Source organism: Embiotoca jacksoni, unplaced genomic scaffold (genome assembly GCF_022577435.1).
Source record: "Embiotoca jacksoni isolate LCO1_2020_lvr unplaced genomic scaffold, fEmbJac1.0.p SCAF_8, whole genome shotgun sequence".
NCBI lineage: Eukaryota > Metazoa > Chordata > Actinopteri > Embiotocidae > Embiotoca > Embiotoca jacksoni.
The window spans coordinates 4059110-4085005 of NW_027185436.1; the positions used below are offsets into that span (position 1 = coordinate 4059110).

Consider the following 25896-nt stretch of genomic DNA (forward strand, 5'->3'; position numbering starts at 1 on the left):
TTGTATCCTAAAGAGCGAAGAGCTCAGGTTAATTTTGTAACTATTGGAGCAGCCAATCGGCTTTGATCACCATATACTGTATGTTGTGAACCAATACCACTGCCAGTCAGCCAGATTAATCCTCAACATTACAAACATTCACAGTCACTCATCCAGTTGTTGTTGAGATATTTTAGCCACAACCCTGGAAAAACTGTCCCAAATGACAATCCAAACAGACCAATCATTTTAAAATGGCAGTAAACATAAATCTCCCCCTCAACAAGTACCAGTACTTCTTTGGTCTCACTCGTGCTCTATTTTTTAATGGCCTGCAGGGAAATGCTTGCACAGGCACCCAAAACTTCTCCAGATTATACAAGACACCGCCAAGCCCATGAACCTAAAATCATTGTTCTTTTGTGTTACGTTATTCCATCTCTCCTCAACTATCACTGAGGGTCGGGTTTTACCTTCTGTTTATGGATTTCTCCAAGAGGTTAGAGATTATTTGTGTTTTTTTCAAACTGACAGACTGTCAGCTTTACTGCCGCTACCTTTTGCCTCCAACAATCAGCCTGGGTGAGCTGTTATCTGATATGTCATGTAACGCAAAGAAAATCAAGTCAGAGTTCAGGTTTATATAGTTAATCATTATCTTTCAACGAGTACCTCTCAAAAACAGATCAGACCGCAGCTGGCCTCTCCGCCGGCATACAGACATCATGGAGCGACATCTCCCTGTTTGTGTCCTTCTGCTACTTTGTGCGACGTGGAGCGCAAATGGAGGGAAGATTCTGGTGTGGTACTCTGAAGGCAGCCACTGGATAAACATGAAGCCGTTGCTGGAGACGCTGATCGACAGGGGCCACCAGGTGACGGTCCTGGTCCCGAGCGCTTCAATGTTCATGAACAGCAGTGAACCCTCCCGCTTTCAATACGTACCCTTCAACACCTCCGTCTCATTGGAGACCATGGAGGAGTTTATGGAAGAGTTCCTCCACTTCTCCATATATGAGATGGATCATATGAACTACTTTCAGATTTACATCAGATTCATGGAGCTAATGAAGAGAGACATTGACTTTGCTTTGAAGTATTTGGACGGCGTGCTGAAATCAGAAACCATCATGAAGAAGCTGAAGGAGAGAAACTATGACCTTCTCCTGGCTGACCCCATCTACGTCGGCAGTGAATTGGTAGCAGACATTTTGGGGATCCCCTTTGTCTATTCCTTGCGCTTTTCCATGGCTCATATCTGGGAGAGGCAGTGTGGTCAGCTGCCCGCTCCACCGTCCTTTGTTCCCGCTGCGATGAGCAAACTGACCGACAGGATGGACTTCTCAGAGAGGATGTGGAACTTTCTCTTCTACGCTCTGCAGGACGTCGTGATGGACAAAGTTATGTGGAAACAAACAGATGAATATTACTCTGAAGTCAAAGGTGAGAATCACTGTTGCTGCGTTTAAATGAGGTCATATTTACTGTGTACACAAGAAGAGTCCATGTGAACAGCCCATCGTGGTATTCACCACGTCGGAGCTAGGAACTTTCTACAAGTCTCGAGTTAATGAGTTGTGACATGTTTGCTGACATTAACAGAAATGGCAGAGGCCCTGAAAATTCATTTTTCGTTGGATGTTAAGATAATATATTGTAACTTTAGATATAATTTAGATAACAGCCTATGTCTGTGGAAAATGTTGGTCTTTCAACGATCTCATCTTTTCCATGTCTTTGCATTTCCTGCATTACTTTATCCACATTAACTTGCTAAATTGTTGGACTCTGTGGCTTCTAGACGCCGTCCATGTTGCCGTTGCCGAGCAACATTGTTTTTATGATTTAACCACTCAAAGAGCGACGCATACGATGCACACGACTTCCCGTGTTATAACTATGAGCTGACGAGTTCCATTTGAAAGCAGCATGTGTTACAACACTGTTTATCATCGATGAGGTCCAATGATAATGTAATAGCGCTGAATACATTTCAGTATTTTTATATCCAATCACTGGTCATTGGCTTTGATATTTTAGGAACATAAAATTCAAACATTGGCTGCATTGTCTAAAGTATTGATGACATACTTTGTAATTCATTACTTTTGCATTGAAACAGGAAGACCAACCAGTACCTGTGAGATGATGGGTAAAGCAGAAATCTGGTTACTGCGGACCTACTGGGATTTTGATTTCCCTCGTCCTTTCCTCCCCAACTTCAAATTCGTTGGTGGGATCCACTGCAGACCGGTTAAACCGTTACCAAAGGTAGGGCTGTCACCACTATGACAAACCTAATATTTTATTACCTTGCCGGGTTGGCTGGCAGTGGGATAGAACTACTCTTCTTGCAGGATATGGAAGAACTTGTGCAGAGCTCTGGAGACGCTGGTGTTGTGGTCTTCACTTTGGGATCCTTCATCAAGAACATCACCACAGAGAAGGGGAACATGATAGCCTCAGCTCTCGCTCAGATCCCACAAAAGGTAAGATAGTTTGGGCTCAGAAACACTTCTGAAAACCATTGTCAGTAAACACAGTTAATTGCGGCATCCACAAATGCTGGTTAAAACTCAACCATGCAAAGAAGAAACCATTTATAGACATGATTGAGAAACACCGTTGTCTTCTCTGGGCCCGAGCTCATTTAAGATGGACTGAGAGGAAGTGGAAAACTGTTCTATTGTCTGACAAATCAAAATTTTAGATTCTATTTGGGAATTATGGACACTGCATCCTCCAGGCTAAAGAGGAGAGGGACCATCCAGCTTGTTATGAGTGCACAGATGAAAAGCCAGCATCTGTGATGGTATGAGGGTGCATTAGTGCACATGGCATTGGGTATCTTACACATCTGGGAAGGTAACTTTAACGTCGAATAATACATACAGATCGTGAGCAATATATGCTGCCATCAAGACATCTATTTTAGGGAAGGCCTTGCTTATTTCAGTAAAACAATGGCAAACCACATTCTGCACAAATTCCAACAGTATGGCTCCGTAGTAGAAGAGTCTGAGTACTATACATACTAGCCTGCAGTCCAGAACTGTCAACCATTAAAAAAATGTGGCCCATCATGAAATCAAATATACAACAAAGCTGAACTGTTGAGCAGCTGAAATCCAAAATCAGGCAATAATGGGAAAGCATTTCAGCTCCAAAACTACAGCAACTGGTGTCCTCAGTTACCAAATGTTTACAGTGTTGTTTAAAGAGGAGGTGATGGAACACAGTGGTAAATTTACCTGTCCCAACTTTGTTGAGATATGTTACTGGCATTCAAGGCTGTTGTCTTTGGTCTATTTACAATTAAATATGGGTTTTACATGATTTGCAAATCATTGCATTGTTTTTTTTATATATATATTTTACACAGCGTCCCAACTTTTTTGGAAATGGGGTTGTATTATTTGAGGTATTATAACATATATTAGGACACAATTATTACTGTGTCAGTCCAAAGATTTTTCTTATGTTGTTTATAGGTGCTGTGGAGATACAGTGGGGAAAAACCACAAACTCTGGGTCCTAACACCCAGATATTTGACTGGATCCCTCAGAATGACCTACTGGGTGAGTAAAGTTGAGCATCCAAGACAAAATTAGTCTTTATATCTAACTATTTCATACCATCAGGAAATGATACTACTGGTGCAATAACATGCAACTCAGACTGAAACGTCGACAGTGACACAACCATCTTAACAAAAGGAATATTGTTTTTTCAAAAAGTGTGCCAGGAGCGTTTTTCATCACCATCCATTGTTTTTTTCCCCCACATGTTCTGGGCATCAGGTCACCCGAAGACCAGAGCTTTCATCACTCACGGTGGCGCAAATGGGATTTATGAGGCCATCTACCACGGTGTTCCCATGGTGGGCATCCCCATGTTCGCTGATCAGCCAGACAACTTGGTCCATATGAAGGCTAAAGGAGCTGCAGTTATCGTGGACCTGAACTTCATGAAGACCGAAGACCTGACAGATGCAATCAACACTGTCATCAATGACCAGTCGTAAGTTCTCTTACCTATTTGCACTTTGTCTGTTTTAGGGTTTTAGAGGTATTAAAACAATCATTTCTTATTGTCTTTTTGGAGAATGCCTTTTCCCCATTCACTTACTGGCTTATCTGTAGTAAAAAAAAAAAAAAGTTTTAAAATAATTTTTACTTGTCCTTTGTAGGCCAAAGAAATTATATAAAAAAAAATAATAATACACAGGGTAATTTACACTTCCACCCATACATACATTCACAGGTACAAGGAAAACGCTATGCGGCTGTCCAGCATTCACCACGACAGACCCATGAGTCCTCGGGATGAGGCAGTATTCTGGATTGAGTTCACCATGAGAAACAAAGGCGCCAAGCACTTGAGGGTCCAGGCCCACGAGCTCACCTGGTACCAGTACCACAGCTTGGATGTCCTCACCTTCCTCCTCGCTTTAGTTCTGTTTGTCACACTCATCTTCCTCAAGACCTGCAGTTTCTGCCTTCGGAGGTGCTGTGGGAGGAAAGGAAAGACAAAAGAGAAAGGCTGAGTAACTGATTAAACTGAAGTACAGAAGGTAATGAACTGATGGGTGAATAAACAAGCTGGTTGTAATGAAACTGGGTTTGTGTTTGTTTTAATTTATTCCATCTCTCCTCAACTATCACTGAGGGTCGGGTTTTAACTTCTGTTTATGGATTTCTCAAAGAGGTTAGAGATTATTTGTGTTTTTTTCAAACTGACAGACTTTCAGTTTTACTGCCGCTACCTTTTGCCTCCAACAATCAGCCTGGGTGAGCTGTTATCTGATATGTCATGTAACGCAAAGAAAATCAAGTCAGAGTTCAGGTTTATATAGTTAATCATTATCTTTCAACGAGTACCTCTCAAAAACAGATCAGACCACAGCTGGCCTCTCCGCCGGCATACAGACATCATGGAGCGACATCTCCCTGTTTGTGTCCTTCTGCTACTTTGTGCGACGTGGAGCGCAAATGGAGGGAAGATTCTGGTGTGGTACTCTGAAGGCAGCCACTGGATAAACATGAAGCCGTTGCTGAAGACGCTGATCGACAGGGGCCACCAGGTGACGGTCCTGGTCCCGAGCGCTTCAATGTTCATGAACAGCAGTGAACCCTCCCGCTTTCAATACGTACCCTTCAACACCTCCGTCTCATTGGAGACCATGGAGGAGTTTATGGAAGAGTTCCTCCACTTCTCCATATATGAGATGGATCATATGAACTACTTTCAGATTTACATCAGATTCATGGAGCTAATGAAGAGAGACATTGACTTTGCTTTGAAGTATTTGGACGGCGTGCTGAAATCAGAAACCATCATGAAGAAGCTGAAGGAGATAAACTATGACCTTCTCCTGGCTGACCCCGTCTTCGTTGGCAGTGAATTGGTAGCAGACATTTTGGGGATCCCCTTTGTCTATTCCTTGCGCTTTTCCATGGCTCATATCTGGGAGAGGCAGTGTGGTCAGCTGCCCGCTCCACCGTCCTTTGTTCCCGGTGCGATGAGCAAACTGACCGACAGGATGGACTTCTCAGAGAGGATGTGGAACTTTCTCTTCTACGCTCTGCAGGACGTCGTGATGGACAAAGTTATGTGGAAACAAACAGATGAATATTACTCTGAAGTCAAAGGTGAGAATCACTGTTGCTGCGTTTAAATGGGGTCATATTTAATGTGCACACAAGAAGAGTCCATGTGAACAGCCCATCGTGGTATTCACCACGTCGGAGCTAGGAACTTTCTACAAGTCTCGAGTTAATGAGTTGTGACATGTTTGCTGACATTAACAGAAATGGCAGAGGCCCTGAAAATTCATTTTTCGTTGGATGTTAAGATAATATATTGTAACTTTAGACATAATTTAGATAACAGCCTATGTCTGTGGAAAATGTTGGTCTTTCAACGATCTCATCTTTTCCATGTCTTTGCATTTCCTGCATTACTTTATCCACATTAACTTGCTAAATTGTTGGACTCTTTGGCTTCTAGACACCGTCCATGTTGTCGTTGCTGAGCAACATTGTCTTTATGATTTAACCACTCAAAGAGCCACGCATACAATGCACACGACTTCCTGTGTTGTAACTACGAGCTGACGAGTTCCATTTGAAAGCAGCATGTGTTACAACACTGTTTATCATCGATGAGGTCCAATGATAATGTAATAGCTCTGAATACATTTCAGTATTTTTATATCCAATCACTGGTCATTGGCTTTGATATTTTAGGAACATAAAATTCAAACATTGGCTGCATTGTCTAAAGTATTGATGACATACTTTGTTAATTCATTACTTTTGCATTGAAACAGGAAGACCAACCAGTACCTGTGAGATGATGGGTAAAGCAGACATCTGGTTACTGCGGACCTACTGGGATTTTGATTTCCCTCGTCCTTTCCTCCCCAACTTCAAATTCGTTGGTGGGATCCACTGCAGACCTGCTAAACCGTTACCAATGGTAGGGCTGTCACCACTATGACAAACCTAATATTTTATTACCTTGCCGGGTTGGCTGGCAGTGGGATAGAACTACTCTTCTTGCAGGATATGGAAGAACTTGTGCAGAGCTCTGGAGACGCTGGTGTTGTGGTCTTCACTTTGGGATCCTTCATCAAGAACATCACCACAGAGAAGGGGAACATGATAGCCTCAGCTCTCGCTCAGATCCCACAAAAGGTAAGATAGTTTGGGCTCAGAAACACTTCTGAAAACCATTGTCAGTAAACACAGTTAATTGCGGCATCCACAAATGCTGGTTAAAACTCAACCATGCAAAGAAGAAACCATTTATAGACATGATTGAGAAACACCGTTGTCTTCTCTGGGCCCGAGCTCATTTAAGATGGACTGAGAGGAAGTGGAAAACTGTTCTATTGTCTGACAAATCAAAATTTTAGATTCTATTTGGGAATTATGGACACTGCATCCTCCAGGCTAAAGAGGAGAGGGACCATCCAGCTTGTTATGAGTGCACAGATGAAAAGCCAGCATCTGTGATGGTATGAGGGTGCATTAGTGCACATGGCATTGGGTATCTTACACATCTGGGAAGGTAACTTTAACGTCGAATAATACATACAGATCGTGAGCAATATATGCTGCCATCAAGACATCTATTTTAGGGAAGGCCTTGCTTATTTCAGTAAAACAATGGCAAACCACATTCTGCACAAATTACAACAGTATGGCTCCGTAGTAGAAGAGTCTGAGTACTATACATACCAGCCTGCAGTCCAGAACTGTCAACCATTAAAAAAATGTGGCCCATCATGAAATCAAATATACAACAAAGCTGAACTGTTGAGCAGCTGAAATCCAAAATCAGGCAATAATGGGAAAGCATTTCAGCTCCAAAACTACAGCAACTGGTGTCCTCAGTTACCAAATGTTTACAGTGTTGTTTAAAGAGGAGGTGATGGAACACAGTGGTAAATTTACCTGTCCCAACTTTGTTGAGATATGTTACTGGCATTCAAGGCTGTTGTCTTTGGTCTATTTACAATTAAATATGGGTTTTACATGATTTGCAAATCATTGCATTGTTTTTTTTATATATATATTTTACACAGCGTCCCAACTTTTTTGGAAATGGGGTTGTATTATTTGAGGTATTATAACATATATTAGGACACAATTATTACTGTGTCAGTCCAAAGATTTTTCTTATGTTGTTTATAGGTGCTGTGGAGATACAGTGGGGAAAAACCACAAACTCTGGGTCCTAACACCCAGATATTTGACTGGATCCCTCAGAATGACCTACTGGGTGAGTAAAGTTGAGCATCCAAGACAAAATTAGTCTTTATATCTAACTATTTCATACCATCAGGAAATGATACTACTGGTGCAATAACATGCAACTCAGACTGAAACGTCGACAGTGACACAACCATCTTAACAAAAGGAATATTGTTTTTTCAAAAAGTGTGCCAGGAGCGTTTTTTATCACCATCCATTGTTTTTTTCCCCACATGTTCTGGGCATCAGGTCACCCGAAGACCAGAGCTTTCATCACTCACGGTGGCGCAAATGGGATTTATGAGGCCATCTACCACGGTGTTCCCATGGTGGGCATCCCCATGTTCGCTGATCAGCCAGACAACTTGGTCCATATGAAGGCTAAAGGAGCTGCAGTTATCGTGGACCTGAACTTCATGAAGACCGAAGACCTGACAGATGCAATCAACACTGTCATCAATGACCAGTCGTAAGTTCTCTTACCTATTTGCACTTTGTCTGTTTTAGGGTTTTAGAGGTATTAAAACAATCATTTCTTATTGTCTTTTTGGAGAATGCCTTTTCCCCATTCACTTACTGGCTTATCTGTAGTAAAAAAAAAAAAAAGTTTTAAAATAATTTTAAATTGTCCTTTGTAGGCCAAAGAAATTATATAAAAAAAAATAATAATACACAGGGTAATTTACACTTCCACCCATACATACATTCACAGGTACAAGGAAAATGCTATGCGGCTGTCCAGCATTCACCACGACAGACCCATGAGTCCTCGGGATGAGGCAGTATTCTGGATTGAGTTCACCATGAGAAACAAAGGCGCCAAGCACTTGAGGGTCCAGGCCCACGAGCTCACCTGGTACCAGTACCACAGCTTGGATGTCCTCACCTTCCTCCTCGCTTTAGTTCTGTTTGTCACACTCATCTTCCTCAAGACCTGCAGTTTCTGCCTTCAGAGGTGCTGTGGGAGGAAAGGAAAGACAAAGAGAAAGGCTGAGTAACTGATTAAACTGAAGTACAGAAGGTAATGAACTGATGGGTGAATAAACAAGCTGGTTGTAATGAAACTGGGTTTGTGTTTGTTTTAATTTATTCCATCTCTCCTCAACTATCACTGAGGGTCGGGTTTTAACTTCTGTTTATGGATTTCTCCAACAGGTTAGAGATTATTTGTGTTTTTTTCAAACTGACAGACTGTCAGCTTTACTGCCGCTACCTTTTGCCTCCAACAACCGGGCTGGGTGAGCTGTTATCTGATATGTCATGTAACGCAAAGAAAATCAAGTCAGAGTTCAGGTTTATATAGTTAATCATTATCTTTCAACGAGTACCTCTCAAAAACAGATCAGACCACAGCTGGCCTCTCCGCCGGCATACAGACATCATGGAGCGACATCTCCCTGTTTGTGTCCTTCTGCTACTTTGTGCGACGTGGAGCGCAAATGGAGGGAAGATTCTGGTGTGGTACTCTGAAGGCAGCCACTGGATAAACATGAAGCCGTTGCTGGAGACGCTGATCGACAGGGGCCACCAGGTGACGGTCCTGGTCCCGAGCGCTTCAATGTTCATGAACAGCAGTGAACCCTCCCGCTTTCAATACGTACCCTTCAACACCTCCGTCTCATTGGAGGCCATGGAGGAGCTTATGGAAGAGTTCCTCCACTTCTCCATATATGAGATGGATCATATGAACTACTTTCAGATTTACATCAGATTCATGGAGCTAATGAAGAGAGACTTTGACTTTGCTTTGAAGTATTTGGACGGCGTGCTGAAATCAGAAACCATCATGAAGAAGCTGAAGGAGAGAAACTATGACCTTCTCCTGGCTGACCCCATCTTCATTGGCAGTGAATTGGTAGCAGACATTTTGGGGATCCCCTTTGTCTATTCCTTGCGCTTTTCCATGGCTCATATCTGGGAGAGGCAGTGTGGTCAGCTGCCCGCTCCACCGTCCTTTGTTCCCGCTCCGATGAGCAAACTGAACGACAGGATGGACTTCTCAGAGAGGATGTGGAACTTTCTCTTCTACGCTCTGCAGGACGTCGTGATGGACAAAGTTATGTGGAAACAAACAGATGAATATTACTCTGAAGTCAAAGGTGAGAATCACTGTTGCTGCGTTTAAATGGGGTCATATTTAATGTGTACACAAGAAGAGTCCATGTGAACAGCCCATCGTGGTATTCACCACGTCGGAGCTAGGAACTTTCTACAAGTCTCGAGTTAATGAGTTGTGACATGTTTGCTGACATTAACAGAAATGGCAGAGGCCCTGAAAATTCATTTTTCGTTGGATGTTAAGATAATATATTGTAACTTTAGACATAATTTAGATAACAGCCTATGTCTGTGGAAAATGTTGGTCTTTCAACGATCTCATCTTTTCCATGTCTTTGCATTTCCTGCATTACTTTATCCACATTAACTTGCTAAATTGTTGGACTCTTTGGCTTCTAGACACCGTCCATGTTGTCGTTGCTGAGCAACATTGTCTTTATGATTTAACCACTCAAAGAGCCACGCATACAATGCACACGACTTCCTGTGTTGTAACTACAAGCTGACGAGTTCCATTTGAAAGCAGCATGTGTTACAACACTGTTTATCATCGATGAGGTCCAATGATAATGTAATAGCTCTGAATACATTTCAGTATTTTTATATCCAATCACTGGTCATTGGCTTTGATATTTTAGGAACATAAAATTCAAACATTGGCTGCATTGTCTAAAGTATTGATGACATACTTTGTAATTCATTACTTTTGCATTGAAACAGGAAGACCAACCAGTACCTGTGAGATGATGGGTAAAGCAGACATCTGGTTACTGCGGACCTACTGGGATTTTGATTTCCCTCGTCCTTTCCTCCCCAACTTCAAAATCGTTGGTGGGATCCACTGCAGACCTGCTAAACCGTTACCAAAGGTAGGGCTGTCACCACTATGACAAACCTAATATTTTATTACCTTGCCGGGTTGGCTGGCAGTGGGATAGAACTACTCTTCTTGCAGGATATGGAAGAACTTGTGCAGAGCTCTGGAGACGCTGGCGTTGTGGTCTTCACTTTGGGATCCTTCATCAAGAACATCACCACAGAGAAGGGGAACATGATAGCCTCAGCTCTCGCTCAGATCCCACAAAAGGTAAGATAGTTTGGGCTCAGAAACACTTCTGAAAACCATTGTCAGTAAACACAGTTAATTGCGGCATCCACAAATGCTGGTTAAAACTCAACCATGCAAAGAAGAAACCATTTATAGACATGATTGAGAAACACCGTTGTCTTCTCTGGGCCCGAGCTCATTTAAGATGGACTGAGAGGAAGTGGAAAACTGTTCTATTGTCTGACAAATCAAAATTTTAGATTCTATTTGGGAATTATGGACACTGCATCCACCAGGCTAAAGAGGAGAGGGACCATCCAGCTTGTTATGAGTGCACAGATGAAAAGCCAGCATCTGTGATGGTATGAGGGTGCATTAGTGCACATGGCATTGGGTATCTTACACATCTGGGAAGGTAACTTTAACGTCGAATAATACATACAGATCGTGAGCAATATATGCTGCCATCAAGACATCTATTTTAGGGAAGGCCTTGCTTATTTCAGTAAAACAATGGCAAACCACATTCTGCACAAATTACAACAGTATGGCTCCGTAGTAGAAGAGTCTGGGTACTAAACATACTAGCCTGCAGTCCAGAACTGTCAACCATTAAAAAAATGTGGCCCATCATGAAATCAAATATACAACAAAGCTGAACTGTTGAGCAGCTGAAATCCAAAATCAGGCAATAATGGGAAAGCATTTCAGCTCCAAAACTACAGCAACTGGTGTCCTCAGTTGCCAAATGTTTACAGTGTTGTTTAAAGAGGAGGTGATGGAGCACAGTGGTAAATTTACCTGTCCCAACTTTGTTGAGATATGTTACTGGCATTCAAGGCTGTTGTCTTTGGTCTATTTACAATTAAATATGGGTTTTACATGATTTGCAAATCATTGCATTCTGTTTTTTTATATATATTTTACACAGCGTCCCAACTTTTTTGGAAATGGGGTTGTATTATTTGAGGTATTATAACATATATTAGGACACAATTATTACTGTGTCAGTCCAAAGATTTTTCTTATGTTGTTTATAGGTGCTGTGGAGATACAGTGGGGAAAAACCACAAACTCTGGGTCCTAACACCCAGATATTTGACTGGATCCCTCAGAATGACCTACTGGGTGAGTAAAGTTGAGCATCCAAGACAAAATTAGTCTTTATATCTAACTATTTCATACCATCAGGAAATGATACTACTGGTGCAATAACATGCAACTCAGACTGAAACGTCGACAGTGACACAACCATCTTAACAAAAGGAATATTGTTTTTTCAAAAAGTGTGCCAGGAGCGTTTTTCATCACCATCCATTGTTTTTTTTCCCCACATGTTCTGGGCATCAGGTCACCCGAAGACCAGAGCTTTCATCACTCACGGTGGCGCAAATGGGATTTATGAGGCCATCTACCACGGTGTTCCCATGGTGGGCATCCCCATGCTCGCTGATCAGCCAGACAACTTGGTCCATATGAAAGCTAAAGGAGCTGCAGTTATCGTGGACCTGAACTTCATGAAGACCGAAGACCTGACAGATGCAATCAACACTGTCATCAATAACCAGTCGTAAGTTCTCTTACCTATTTGCACTTTGTCAGTTTTAGGGTTTTAGAGGTATTAAAACAATCATTTCTTATTGTCTTTTTGGAGAATGCCTTTCCCCATTCACTTACTGGCTTATCTGTAGTAAAAAAAAAAAAGTTTTAAAATAATTTTAAATTGTCCTTTGTAGGCCAAAGAAATTATATTTAAAAAAAAAATAATACACAGGGTAATTTACACTTCCACCCATACATACATTCACAGGTACAAGGAAAATGCTATGCGGCTGTCCAGCATTCACCACGACAGACCCATGAGTCCTCGGGATGAGGCAGTATTCTGGATTGAGTTCACCATGAGAAACAAAGGCGCCAAGCACTTGAGGGTCCAGGCCCACGAGCTCACCTGGTACCAGTACCACAGCTTGGATGTCCTCACCTTCCTCCTCACTTTAGTTCTGTTTGTCACACTCATCTTCCTCAAGACCTGCAGTTTCTGCCTTCAGAGGTGCTGTGGGAGGAAAGGAAAGACAAAGAGAAAGGCTGAGTAACTGATTAAACTGAAGTACAGAAGGTAATGAACTGATGGGTGAATAAATAAGCTGGTTGTAATGAAACTGGGTTTGTGTTTGTTTTACTTTATTCCATCTCTCCTCAACTATCACTGAGGGTCGGGTTTTACCTTCTGTTTATGGATTTCTCCAAGAGGTTAGAGATTATTTGTGTTTTTTTCAAACTGACAGTGTCAGCTTTACTGCCGCTACCTTTTGCCTCCAACAATCAGCCTGGGTGAGCTGTTATCTGATATGTTATGTAACGCAAAGAAAATCAAGTCAGAGTTCAGGTTTATATAGTTAATCATTATCTTTCAACGAGTACCTCTCAAAAACATTGGAGGCCATGGAGGAGTTTATGGAAGAGTTCCTCCACTTCTCCATATATGAGATGGATCATATGAACTACTTTCCGATTTACATCAGATTCATGGAGCTAATGAAGAGAGACATTGACTTTACTTTGAAGTATTTGGACGGCGTGCTGAAATCAGAAACCATCATGAAGAAACTGAAGGAGGGAAACTATGACCTTCTCCTGGCTGACCCCATCTACGTCGGCAGTGACTTGGTAGCAGACATTTTGGGGATCCCCTTTGTCTATTCCTTGCGCTTTTCCATGGCTCATATCTGGGAGAGGCAGTGTGGTCAGCTGCCCGCTCCACCGTCCTTTGTTCCCGCTGCGATGAGCAAACTGACCGACAGGATGGACTTCTCAGAGAGGATGTGGAACTTTCTCTTCTACGCTCTGCAGGACGTCGTGATGGACAAAGTTATGTGGAAACAAACAGATGAATATTACTCTGAAGTCAAAGGTGAGAATCACTGTGTAACAACACTGTTTGTCAACTATAAAGTTAAATTATTATGTAATTGCTATCAATGTTTTTACATCTAATTGCTTGTCATACAATTTGATATTTTATGTCGCCCACAAAAGATTTGAAAATGTTTTGTATTGTCTAAAGCAAGGGTTTTCAACATTTTACAGGCCAAGGACCCCCAAACTGATAGAGAGATGGAGCAGGAACCCCCTACTATATGTATTGTATAAAATTGGGTTTTATATTAAACTGGGCCTAGTGCCATGTATAAACATACCTTGTTGTTGTGCATTCAATACTAAGCTATTCAAATAATACACAGGTTAATATATTCATGTTTTTATTTTAAACAAGTAAATGTCGTTCTATTTTTTTTTTTTTTTTACAACAGTATCTTCTTTTCAATTAATATTGCCGCGTGCGTCCTTGTGTGTGGGATCTTAGTCCGCTGGGGACTGAATAGGCTCTCATTTCATTACATTCATGACTTTCATTACTTTGAAACAGGAAGACCAACCAGTACCTGAGATGATGGGTAAAGCAGACATCTATTTAACGCGGACCTACTGGGATTTTGATTTCCCTCGTTCTTTGCTACCCAACTTCAAATTCATTGGTGGGATCCACTGCAGACCTGCTAAACTGTTACCAAAGGTAGGGCTGTCACCATGCCTTCAAAAGATGTCTTAAGACATATCTTTTCAGATTGGCCTGTCTCACCTCTTGATATCAAGTGTTTTTATTTCAGTGGTCTGTTGTTGTGTCCTGTGACTGTAGGTTGCTTTAAATATTGTTGTATTCTGCTGTTAATTTCTGTTGTGAAGCACTTTGTGACTTCGTCTGTGAAAGGTGCTATATTAAATAAACTTACTGACTACTTATTTGCTATGACAAACCTAATATTTAATTACACTGTCGCGTTGGTTGCCAGTGGGATAATGTTACTGTTCTTGCAGGATATGGAAGAATTTGTGCAGAGCTCTGGAGACGCTGGCGTCATAATCTTCACTTTGGGATCTATGATCGGGAACATCACCATGGAGAAGGCGAACATAATAGCCTCATCTCGCTCAAATCAACTTGAATAATTCCTGGATGCAATTTACACTCAACAAAAACAAAAACACTGATGTTTTTGCCCCAAGACTTTTTATGCGGCAAAAAAAAGGTTTCTTTCTCACAGGTTTTGTTCAGTAATTTGTTAAAGTCCATGCCAGGGACCACTTTGGCTTTGCCAAGATGAGAGGCTTTTTATTGTGACAAGTTCAGAGTATGTGCAATAAACATGCTGTTTAAACAGCATTTTGATGTGCCACACCTGTCAGGTGAATGGATTACCTTGGCAAAGGTGAAGCTGCTCACTAACAGATTTTGGTTTGTGTGCGCATAAAAAAGTCTTGGATCTTGTACTTCAACAAATTAAAAATGGGAGCAAATCCAAAAGTTTTGCCTTTATCGTATTGTTGAGTGTATATGAATGAGCTTAATCTTAAGAATAACAGGGAAGTGCTTTAATATCGTTTTATCGCCTTCTCCATAAAGGGATCGGTTAGCTCCATTTTTAGATCCTCAGTCAGTTGTATGATCCCATAGTGGTTGTGTTACCACAAGGTTTGTCAAGTCAGAATTGATCAACTGTGTGGTTTGTAATTATTATCACGATTACTAATGATGATACCCTGCCTGCCAATGAGACCTTAAAAAAAAAAAAAAAAAAAACACGACAGCAAGAAAAGACTTAAAAAAGAAATCCAGATTAAAAACTAAAATTAGTAGGATATGCTAAACCTATAGTGCGGCACACAATGCTGATAAAGCCGATCACCACCAGATAATCCTCTCTGTATTTCACAGTACAGAGCTTTTAAGTCTGGTGTCCGGTGAGACATTCCCGTGCTGTTTGGATGATACTGGGTACTGCGCATGTTCTATGGGTAGAGACTGTTGCCAGACAAACCGGCTAACTTCAGGTTAAGCCCAATATGAACTTGAATGGAAATACAAATTTTAACTGATGGTATCAAAACAAATTGGCTACATTCTGTTTGTCACCCAAAAATAAAAAAAGAAATTACCATTTTTAAAATAAAAGTACTGCAGTTTCCCTTATTGTTCCTTAATATTTGACTGTGTTTTATCATTTAAGGAGGTACAAAATTACCACTGCGCCAGTCTAAAAAAATGTTGTACTGTTAATAAGGTGCTGTGTTTCTACATTCACATTATTTTGATTTCCTTAAGCTTTCGACTTTTCCATTATTTATATTGTGCATTAAAAATGTTTTTACTGTAAAATAGAAGTTGCTGTTTCAGCTAAAAAAAAAAATATTATTAAAATACAATTTGTTCTTCCAACACCAATGAAAGATTGTCTCGCTTAAATATTGCATATTGTTTAAAGCCTTGTCCTTGTTCAGGTAATTTGAATGTGTTCATTTTGACCACGCCTTAGGTCAATGTTTAATATGCAAAATCTATGAATAAAATGGTCTGTTATGTCAAACTTTATTTGATTTGATTTAAATTTGTTAATCCATCCATCCATTATCTATACCCGCTTTATCCTGAACAGGGTCACGGGGGGGCTGGAGCCTAGAGCCCATCCCAGGTCACATTGGGCGAAGGCAGGGTTCACCTGGACAGGTCGCCAGTCTATCATAGGGCCACATAGAGACAGACGGAAACAAAGATCATTCACGCTCTCATTCACACCTGAGGGACATTTGTAGAACCACCAATGAACCTGAGGTGCATGTTTTTGGATGGTGGGAGGAAGCCGGAGTACCCGAAGAGAACTCACGCAGGCACATGGAGAACATGCAAACTCTGCACAGAAAGGCCCAGGCCCGGATTCAAACCTTTTTGCTGTGAGGCGACAATGCTAACCACTGCGCTGCAAATTTGTTAATTCGTTGGACTATGTGTAGTCTCATTTTAAAAAATGAACCATGATTTTTGCCACGCATCAGGTCACCCGAAGGCTTTCATCACTCACGGTGGCGCAAATGGGATTTATGAGGCCATCTACCACGGTGTTCCCATGGTGGGCATCCCCATGTTCGCTGATCAAGACAACATGGTCCATATGAAGGCTAAAGGAGCTGCAGTTATCGTGGACCTGAACTTCATGAAGACTCGAAACCTAAAGGATGCAATCAACACTGTCATCAATGGCAAATCGCAAATTCTCTTACCTTTGTCCGTTTCAGAGGTATTAAAACAATTATCTCTTTTTTTCCCTTTATGCAGAGTTCAGATTAATAATACAAAAGCAAGATTAATGACATGCCATAAAAGAGCCGTGGTCTAATGGCAGTATGACAGTTCAATTACCGCCACCGAATTTTCAAAGTGCATAAACCACTGGGTAGACCTTACACCCTCTCATGCTGGTTTATCCATTAGATATATATATATATATATATAAAAATTTAAAAAACTTAACACAAAAAAAAAATGTAGCGTTATTTTTCTGCATTGTTTGGCAGGCACAGGAATAAAGTATGAAAAAAAAACAACAAAAAAAAAACAAGTTGATTCACATTTCCACCCATACATACATTCACAGGTACAAGGAAAATGCTATGCGGCTGTCCAGCATTCACCACGACAGACCCATGAGTCCTCGGGATGAGGCAGTATTCTGGATTGAGTTCACCATGAGAAACAAAGGCGCCAAGCACTTGAGGGTCCAGGCCCACGAGCTCACCTGGTACCAGTACCACAGCTTGGATGTCCTCACCTTCCTCCTCGCTTTAGTTCTGTTTGTCACACTCATCTTCCTCAAGACCTGCAGTTTCTGCCTTCGGAGGTGCTGTGGGAGGAAAGGAAAGACAAAGAGAAAGGCTGGGTAACTGATTAAACTGAAGTACAGAAGGTAATGAACTGATGGGTGAATAAACAAGCTGGTTGTAATGAAACTGGGTTTTAGGGACTCGTATTTGTCACCACTTTGAAACTTTGTCAAATGTGTGGACATTTTGATAGTTAGCTCGCCCATGTATCTCCAGTAATCACTTCAATTGCTGACAGGTGTGCTTATTTGCATAACAGCACCTGAAGTCAATTTGACATTGAACCCTGAATGTTCATTGGCTGCTGTGAGTTTGAAAACAGACACACACAGGGATTTCATTCTGTGCTTTTATTTTGAAAAGACTGATGACAACCCACCCATTTAGGTTTTCTCAGCACACAACACTGCCATTACAGGTTATGGACAAATGTGCTTCAAATCAAAATGTCATATACAGAAATTATATTAACATACATCAAGTAATGTAATCAAATAAAAATAAAAAACATAAACAGCCCTCCATGTGTCTTTTCATGTAAGGACACTGTGAGAATAATTTTGTTTTATTTCCATCATTTTTTCAGTTTGCCATCTTCTTTGCCCTTCCACAGCAGAAGCTCCATGCAGGCAGCAGCATCTTCTGCAGTGTCGTGGCCACAAACTGGGAGAAACAGTCATACATTAAGTTTACACAGTCAACATTTTCTGCAATAGATCTATTATACCGCTTCAAATATATGTTATGGTGAAATTTACACTTGATTTTGTATGTATGCAAGTATAATTGTGATTTGACTTTATTTGGATTCAGACTTTGATTGAAATGAACAAAAACAGACACGGGTACAGTGGTGACCCACCACTCTCTTGGATGATCCTCCTGAGGTATTCAGCTGTCAGGTTGTTGAGGGTCAGCTTGTGAGGGGGGCCCAGACGGTGGGGGAAGACCATTGATGTATCTACCACCTTCCCGTGGAGCAACTACAGTAAAGAGGGAGATATCTGAAGCTCTTATTAATGGAAGGTGACTATAACTCTGTGGTCATAAACAAGCTTAATGATCAGCAGTAGGTGTGGATTTCTGGTCTCTATTGGGGTTCAGTCTATCGAGCATCATGACAACTTGAAACCAGTTGTACTGGGGTAGAAAAAAAAAATACTTGAGGACTTCACAATAGAGAGAAATATAAACATGATTACTACTACATGAAGTTTGCATGCTAATTAGCAGGAGGGGAAATCCCTCATGTTTGTCATAAACATTGCTGTACATTTATTTGCAAGACACTTTTCTGTAGGAACAAAAGCAGGATGTAGTTTCAAAGTGTGACCACTCACCACCCTCTGCATTTGTCATATTTAGTCATAATGTAGTTATTGAAGCTGATAGTTTTCTAATGTAGCTTTAAAACAGTGTGACATGTAAATTTAAAATAAGTAAGTCATCTACAAATACTGCAATGATTTCTCGATCACCCAATAGTGATTGTGAAGTCATATTGTCCCTTTTCGTGACCCATTTAAATTAATGTCACTACACTGGCCATTAAGATGTGAAAAAATGGGGCCACCTCAATACCAAGCTTGGGTACCGAACTTTGATACTTTTATGGCACTGAACACCAGTGAGTCCAAAAAAATGATTCGTCATTTGGTAACAAATTTTGATAATTAAGCTCCACCTGTGAGCACGAGAGGCTTCTCTTTGCGCAGCCACCAAACCAGCATCTACTGAAAGCCATATGAGGTGTGGGGATAACTGTAAATTGTTGCTACAGAAAACATCCCGTGTTACACTCCGCTCCTCTAAATGCATAAAGCTCTGCATCACATCAGTCACACGCCACGCCACGCCACCCACCCCAAGTGAAATCTCAACCTGTGGGAAACACTGCAATAAGACTGCATCATCTTTGTACCAATATCAAATATGCTGGTGATTGCCTGTCTGATGTTACTTTGAAGACGTATGCAGAAAAAAAAAAACAGCGTGATCAACCCTGAAACGGGGGTCATGTGTGCTGTTGTATTTTGTGAGACTTGACTACAGCGTGGATCACATTGGAGTAAAATAAAATGTCAAAGACAAGCTCACAAGCATGGCTCCATTTCATCAGGCTCATAATGTTGTGAAAGAGCTTTCAGTATGTAAAAATGCCAAGGAGCTGAAAAAAAAAAAGAACTAAACGCGTGTACTGTAATGTGTAATGTAATTTTCTTTTTGTTGACATGGATTTTATATTATGGTATCAAAAAAACTATTGTTCAGGAACCGGTATCAAAGTCAAGGTATCAGTAGTGGTATAGAACATTTCCAGGTGATCCTGTTGAAAGCTTTGTCAGTATATTTTGTTGAAAAAAAAAATTGTTAATAAAAAGAAGAATATGAACAGAAAACATAACACTCGAATGAATCCATGATAACATGAATTATGCAGAAGAAACACTTGTGTAATGACAGGCAGAGGGTTACGTGGAAAGGTGACTGGGCTTTGTGTTATAAAGCTCTTGTTATATAACACACTTGTTCCGTTTTCAAAAATCCACATTTTTATAATCACCTGTATAAGACAATTAAAGCAGGGTCGCAAGTGACAAATGTGACAGCAGCACTGCAAAATGTTGAGAAGCTTGTTGTAGTCACCTTCAGTAAACAGAGGTCTGTTTCTAGGCCATGTCCAACCAGAATGGTGTCGCTGCTGATGAAGCTCAACAAGGTCTCTTGGACCTCTCTGAGGGAGGTGTGGTTTCCCTTCACATCCTCCTCACTGATGCCTGAAAACCTACAGAAGTGAAGTATTCCACAGGCTATCAATGGACCTGTTGACGGATTCAAACACACGTAAACACAGTAGCTGCACTGTTGCCTTCATTTTTTTTTTTTCCATCCCGTTTTAGTAACAATCAGTAACTGCTCATAATGTACCGCAAAACACTATTGCCTTTCAGATGGTGGAGAGAACAGTTGATCAGATTTGGATCATTACCAAAAGGTTATGCGAGTGTGAAGTAAATAATGACATTACCTGGTGATATAGTCAATGACCTCATTATCCGGTCTGACGTAGGTGTCGTAGACGACTTGAAGACTTGAGTTGACCACCGTCACTCTGGACAGCTCCAGACCATGAATGGTGTAACACTATTAAGACAAACATTACCACAAAATACGTCGCATTAAGCTGAAAAGCTATGCAGTAATCATTTTGCATCCAGTAACATAGGAGGAAGTTGCAGAATAACAATTCATTTTCAGTTTTCTAAGCTCATTTCTACTGTGCTACTCGGTTTTTATGGTCAGAAGTTTAATTAATGACATATTCAAACAAAATTTCCACAAGTGAGTTAACATGAAGACATGAAGATTTTAAAAACTAAGCCCCTAAAAAGATCTGACGTCACCATTTCACAATCTAAGGAGTAAACGCCGGGACAGCTGGTGTCCGAAGGACGTCTGGGGACGGTAGACACGAACCCATCCAGGCTGAGGGCATCATGGACATGCAACTGGTCAAGACGAGACAAAAATAATCAGAACTCAAACTGGTCCCGTTGAATAAAAGGTTTAAAGAAATTTCTCAAACTTTGTGCAGCGTTTCGTACCTGAAACACCTGACATCCAGGGGCCCCCATGACTCCTTCACAGCAGCTGTAGCGGGTCTCCACTCCCCCCGGCACTGGAATAGTTTCAAAATATTACAAATGATCCTGAATCTTTACCATGTATCGCATCTGGAGGCTTCTTAAAGAGCACATGGAGGCCCGAGACTGTCTTAGCACGGTATTCCTAATAAAGTGCTCGGTGAGTGCGTAGAGCTTCAACAATTAGACAATCAAAAGAAACCAATCTGTAAATATTTTATACACCAAACGATAAAACATTTAATCAGGACAATAGTTGGTAGATTGGTTGCTCACCTCTTTTCTCAACTCCTTTCCCATAATGGTAGTTGCACTCCTCCTTGCGAATGTGTTTGCCTGATTCGCTCACAGAGTACGTCGCCCCACATCGACAGCAGATCCTCTTGAGGGCTTTTACCAAGAAAACAGAAAAAGCTCATCATCAAAGGGAAATGTGCCGAGACAGAACCCCGACTACAAGCCCGGCAGGTAAGTGCGCCCTCTAGTGAAAGTACATGAGAATAGCAGTGAGTACAGTTGGAGTGTGATCTTTTTCACTTACGGTCCGTGTTAACTTTCTTATTGTCAGCAAACAGAGCAGCACAGCTTCGTTTCTCTGGGTGCTGGAGAGGATAGTTGCTCTCAATGAGCCTTTCATCAGTCAAAATATAATCCTTCAAACTCTCATACAACACCATGTCATCTGTGTGAAAAACCAAAACACTGAGAAGCTGTCAAAATATGAGTTAAATGATGTGTGCTCTTAAAAGAAAAAAAAGATACAATAATAATAATAATAATAATATTAATTGTCTCACCATTTCCTTTAAACTTCTTCGGATTAAATGATATGTTGCCCTTAAATCTTTGGCTCTCGACTTCATTTTGTTCTGACCAGAAAAAAATAAATGTATTAAACTCAACTAATTGTTGCGTTGCATCCGCTTTGTTGACTCTTTTCATGAAGAGCACATTCTCACCTTTAGCAGCAACAGCACTTTGGTTCTTCAGCCTCTTGAGTGCATTTACAGCGACACTCAGATATTTGAGTTTGTTCATACTGCGATTGTACACAGTCTTCTCTTCAACGAGGGCCTGTCAGCAGTAACAGCAGGGAGAAGAATAAACATCCACACGGGAGTTTGACAGTGATGAGAACATTCAGTGGCATATGATTACCTTTTCAAAGGCATCATTAACATTGGCGGATGTTTTGAGGAACTCCTCTGTGAACATGTTGATGTAACGCTGACGGATATCATGGGGCACTTTGTCTTTTGGAGCCTCACACTGCTGCTTCACTTTACGTTTTGCAGGCACTGACTGAAAGAAATTTTTTTTTTTTTAAATCACTTAATGTTAACATTTTTAACTTGTACAAGATACAAATTTTGTTCAAATCAAGTCTATAAAAATAGCGGAAACGCAGGTGTATTTTTGTACTTCTTACTTTAGGTGCAGCCTGGACAGGAGCTGGAGGAGCCACGAAAGCAGCTGGACTTGAAGTTGAAGATGTCAAAGCAGAAGTCGGTGAAGGTTTACGTGCTGGAGCAGGAATGAGCACAGGTGCTGTTGGGCGGCATTTTTGCACAAGGGTAACTGCAGGTGGATGGTAGGTTTGTTTAAAGGCGCTCGTGTGCGCTTGACTGATTGGAGTTAACACTGAAGTAACTGGGCTGGAAGTGGAAGTAACAGGCAGAGGGAAGGCGCCGTCTGGGAGGATTAAGTGCAAGTTGTTGCTCACTTCAATCACAGCAGTTCCCAAAGAAATGTAGTTCAGGAAAGCTGCAGAATCAGACAAACAAAATTGCAAATGCAGATAGAGGAAAAAAAAAAAAAAAAAAAGGGAATAAATGCTGCTACAGTATACGAAGGCAGGAAAGGTGTGTTATTGTGGGAAATTGTCAATGACACAAAATATTTCATGTTAGTTGATACTTTAACTGGTATTTCTAAAAGATCCAAACGAATCTCATCTACTACTGACCATTTTGCGCTGGAGCAGCGTGCAGGTTTTCAGAGGTTGGAGTCAACGCAGAAGGTGTATTGTGGCTCTCTGGTATCTTCTCACAGTTGGAGGAAACAAAAGCCTGACCGCCTTTGACTGCAGCAGACATCACGGAGGCTCTCTGCTGAACCTGCTGGATCTTAGAAGTGGTCGGGGGCCGGGAGCCAAATCCTGATGCTGCTGGCCCACGTAGGGGCACCAAAACCTGGGGCTGAGGTCTGATCTTAGCCACTGGCTCCTGAATGTAGGAGGAAAATGAAAAATGCACTTAAAATGAAATGATATTTTCCTAAATACGGGATGAACCTGATTCTGAGCCAGGAGATCGGGGTGTCATGTCATGTGTTCGTAGCATGTACCTCTGTGAGTTTGGCTTCATGAGCCACCCTCTTCTTTCCTGCCAATGCTTCTGGTGTGACGTTAACTTTCTTCTCCGCCACATCTGTTGCTTCAATCTAAAAATGACAAAGAGGAGGGAAAAATATTGACATTGTTGGAGACACTTCTTCGTGGACGTGGAGTTTGTACGGCGTACTTACAGACACGTCGGGATAATCTTCATTTCCCTTTTCCTCATTGTTTGCCTCCATGAAGATCCTGTAGCACTCTTCCATCGTGTCACTGTCTGACAGCTCGTCGTCGGAGCTGATAATTATCACCTCTTCGTTTTCTGCCATCTCCAAAAGCTGCTCAGCGAGTTCAGATAATGATTCAACTCTGGCAGTCAAATGTGTGTTGACAGATGTTGATGAAACATGGCAAGGTTGAGAGTGGCTGCTGCTTGAAGCTGGTTCTGCCCGCTGCTGGTATCTCACAGGTGACGTACGGTCGATGGCGGCTTCCCCCTGGACCTCTTCGGGCTTTTTGCTGGACATTTTCTGGCTGCCGGGCACCGATGATGTCGCAGGTCGCTGAAGAGGCCAGTGAACCCTGTTGTGAGCCGGCTCGTCTTGCCTGGTGTGTTGCCTGCGTGGCGAGTTAGCAGCTGGAGCTTTGTGAAACAGGGAACTCTTTGGTGGCTGCTGTGGATTCATTTTCCCATCACCACTGGTCAACTCGCACCGAGGGTCGTTCAAACTCGGATCTCGTTGTTCTGAGGTGGTGGGAAGACTTACAGGTTCAGAGATGTTCTCCATTACTGTTTCAGTAGACTGGAAACCAGTACTCAGCTTTTGACATTCACTTCTAAGGTCTTCTAAACATTCAGTTAAGTCAAAAACACTCCCGTCAAGCGCTACATTTTTACATTCTTTGTACTCATTAAAAGTAGGTAGATCTCGATTGCTTTCAACACCACAATAAACTTCACTTGTATCGACCCTTGTTGCAGAGGGAGATGCGACCTTGAACGTCTCAGCGTTTGTCGTGTGCAGCTGCAGAGAATCAAGCAGAGCTTGACCTCTCGTTTTGTCAGGCGACGGGGGGACATCAATAATTAGGACACCGTCCTCATTGGAGTCATCAAGTGGCTCTGGAGATGGCGATCGGGAAAATTTAGCTTGATGCGAGGCTGGATCCTTTTGGTCACAATCGTTTCTGGCTCTTTTTAAATCTTGACTGTGTTTCATTTTCTGCTCTTTGCCTGACGAGTTGTAAGACCGCAAGTCAGCAGAGAAGTTGGACAGAGGGTCATACTCCAAATCAGTCCTCGGTTTTGAGTTGTCCACCACGTACTTCCTCGGTCGGGCGTGTGTCTTATCGAAGTCTGTGAATGAAGGCAGTCCATAAGAACTTCTGTCTAAATGTTTACCCGTCGTCACACACTTGGAAACGGGTGCATTGTTTCTGCTGTCTGCTTGTATCGTCTGGTAGCGTGACAGTCGCCTTTGCTCCTGCTCCACCTCGTGCCTTACAGTTTCAATCTCCTTGTTGATCCGCTCCAGCTCATGGAGGCAGTAGTCTTTGGTGTCATCATTCCCTGGTGCTCCAGCAGCAGCGTACACGTTGCCTTTTTGGACCCCTGATCACCAGGAATATGAAATAGGACTTATTAGTGTTATTGAACAAGCTGTGAGGAAGGATGGTCTTCTATCATTTTTGTACAATTTGTAATCGGGTTTTTTTTTTTTAAACATATGAATAAATTACTTGTGTTTTTCAATGATTTTATGTTTAAAATAACAGATTACTGCACATCGATGACAACAATCTTTTAAAAAAAATACGAAGTCCTCCCCTTGTTTTGACAATATTGGACCCGCAAATGCGCTTAATTTGTATATTGTTTAATTTATCGGTTTAGAGGGATCCAGACAGAACGGTGGCTAAATTATGATCAAAGAAAGCGTAATACCATTCAACTTTAGGGCGATTATAACCAGCATTTATATGTGGCTACATTTAAGCTTTTAACCCACGTTACTTTGAAGTAATAGCAGGCTGTGATATTTAAACTGCAACATGTAGCCCAGGTACAATGCACACCTGGTGTAGTTGGTAGCTACAGGGAGCAAACCTCAAACACTGACCTGTGAAGTCCATGATCGATGATTGAGTTGAGGCATGTTTGTACAAACAATGAGGCCGCTCACAAAGCTCACGCCGAGCGAAAGGACAATTTATATCAGAAAACAGACCAGAAGAGGAAAACATTGGCAAAGAAGACACTTTTAACAATGCTCGGTTTAATTAATTAACGTGGCCCAGCTCCAAATGAGCCCCAGGTGACGTCAGTCCCATATATATATAGGCTATGCTCAGTG

General features: G+C 41.6%; 4 protein-coding genes and 1 pseudogene across 4 annotated transcripts; 4 read left to right on the forward strand and 1 right to left on the reverse strand.

The window, feature by feature from the left end:
* Positions 1 to 686: 686 nt before the first annotated feature.
* On the forward strand, positions 687 to 4589 carry LOC138191672 (UDP-glucuronosyltransferase 2A2-like). Its single transcript, XM_069138594.1, has 6 exons — positions 687 to 1422; positions 2102 to 2250; positions 2337 to 2468; positions 3471 to 3558; positions 3781 to 4000; positions 4244 to 4589. Exons 1-6 carry the CDS (start codon positions 705 to 707, stop codon positions 4524 to 4526), a joined length of 1590 nt encoding a protein of 529 aa, XP_068994695.1. The 5' UTR covers positions 687 to 704; the 3' UTR covers positions 4527 to 4589.
* A 311-nt stretch (positions 4590 to 4900) lies between these two features.
* Positions 4901 to 8794, forward strand: LOC138191673 (UDP-glucuronosyltransferase 2C1-like). The gene is made up of 6 exons (XM_069138595.1): positions 4901 to 5631; positions 6312 to 6460; positions 6547 to 6678; positions 7681 to 7768; positions 7990 to 8209; positions 8453 to 8794. Exons 1-6 carry the CDS (start codon positions 4914 to 4916, stop codon positions 8736 to 8738), a joined length of 1593 nt encoding a protein of 530 aa, XP_068994696.1. The 5' UTR covers positions 4901 to 4913; the 3' UTR covers positions 8739 to 8794.
* Positions 8795 to 9102: 308 nt separating this feature from the next.
* LOC138215857 (UDP-glucuronosyltransferase 2C1-like) lies at positions 9103 to 13008 on the forward strand. Its single transcript, XM_069178300.1, has 6 exons — positions 9103 to 9839; positions 10519 to 10667; positions 10754 to 10885; positions 11887 to 11974; positions 12197 to 12416; positions 12657 to 13008. The coding sequence occupies exons 1-6, from the start codon at positions 9122 to 9124 to the stop codon at positions 12940 to 12942; spliced, it is 1593 nt and encodes a 530-aa protein (XP_069034401.1). The 5' UTR covers positions 9103 to 9121; the 3' UTR covers positions 12943 to 13008.
* Positions 13009 to 13291: 283 nt separating this feature from the next.
* On the forward strand, positions 13292 to 17623 carry LOC138191586 (UDP-glucuronosyltransferase 2A2-like; annotated as a pseudogene).
* Positions 17624 to 17937: 314 nt separating this feature from the next.
* On the reverse strand, positions 17938 to 25786 carry LOC138191587 (RNA exonuclease 1 homolog). The gene is made up of 17 exons (XM_069138480.1): positions 25663 to 25786; positions 24777 to 25154; positions 24010 to 24287; positions 23734 to 23880; positions 23554 to 23649; positions 23174 to 23432; positions 22850 to 22971; positions 22366 to 22509; positions 22167 to 22281; positions 21749 to 21889; positions 21484 to 21597; positions 21169 to 21242; positions 20968 to 21072; positions 20592 to 20707; positions 20210 to 20348; positions 18426 to 18546; positions 17938 to 18226 (listed from the first exon to the last, which is right to left on the reverse strand). Exons 1-17 carry the CDS (start codon positions 25784 to 25786, stop codon positions 18138 to 18140), a joined length of 2562 nt encoding a protein of 853 aa, XP_068994581.1. The 3' UTR covers positions 17938 to 18137.
* Between the last annotated feature and the right edge of the window lie 110 nt (positions 25787 to 25896).

Excerpts from the sequence above, each read along its gene's own strand:
- LOC138191672 (XM_069138594.1), top strand. The coding sequence starts at position 705 with ATGGAGCGACATCTCCCTGTTTGTGTCCTTCTGCTACTTTGTGCGACG. Across the intron at positions 2,251-2,336 it reads CGGTTAAACCGTTACCAAAG|GATATGGAAGAACTTGTGCA; the intron begins GTAGGGCTGTCA and ends CTCTTCTTGCAG. Across the intron at positions 3,559-3,780 it reads CCCTCAGAATGACCTACTGG|GTCACCCGAAGACCAGAGCT; the intron begins GTGAGTAAAGTT and ends TCTGGGCATCAG.
- LOC138191673 (XM_069138595.1), top strand. The coding sequence starts at position 4,914 with ATGGAGCGACATCTCCCTGTTTGTGTCCTTCTGCTACTTTGTGCGACG. Across the intron at positions 6,679-7,680 it reads TCGCTCAGATCCCACAAAAG|GTGCTGTGGAGATACAGTGG; the intron begins GTAAGATAGTTT and ends TGTTGTTTATAG. Across the intron at positions 8,210-8,452 it reads ACTGTCATCAATGACCAGTC|GTACAAGGAAAATGCTATGC; the intron begins GTAAGTTCTCTT and ends ATACATTCACAG.
- LOC138215857 (XM_069178300.1), top strand. The coding sequence starts at position 9,122 with ATGGAGCGACATCTCCCTGTTTGTGTCCTTCTGCTACTTTGTGCGACG. Across the intron at positions 10,668-10,753 it reads CTGCTAAACCGTTACCAAAG|GATATGGAAGAACTTGTGCA; the intron begins GTAGGGCTGTCA and ends CTCTTCTTGCAG. Across the intron at positions 11,975-12,196 it reads CCCTCAGAATGACCTACTGG|GTCACCCGAAGACCAGAGCT; the intron begins GTGAGTAAAGTT and ends TCTGGGCATCAG.
- LOC138191587 (XM_069138480.1), bottom strand. The coding sequence starts at position 25,786 with ATGTTTTCCTCTTCTGGTCTGTTTTCTGATATAAATTGTCCTTTCGCT. Across the intron at positions 25,155-25,662 it reads ATCGATCATGGACTTCACAG|GGGTCCAAAAAGGCAACGTG; the intron begins GTCAGTGTTTGA and ends CCTGGTGATCAG. Across the intron at positions 24,288-24,776 it reads GCGGTCTTACAACTCGTCAG|AACAACGAGATCCGAGTTTG; the intron begins GCAAAGAGCAGA and ends CCACCACCTCAG.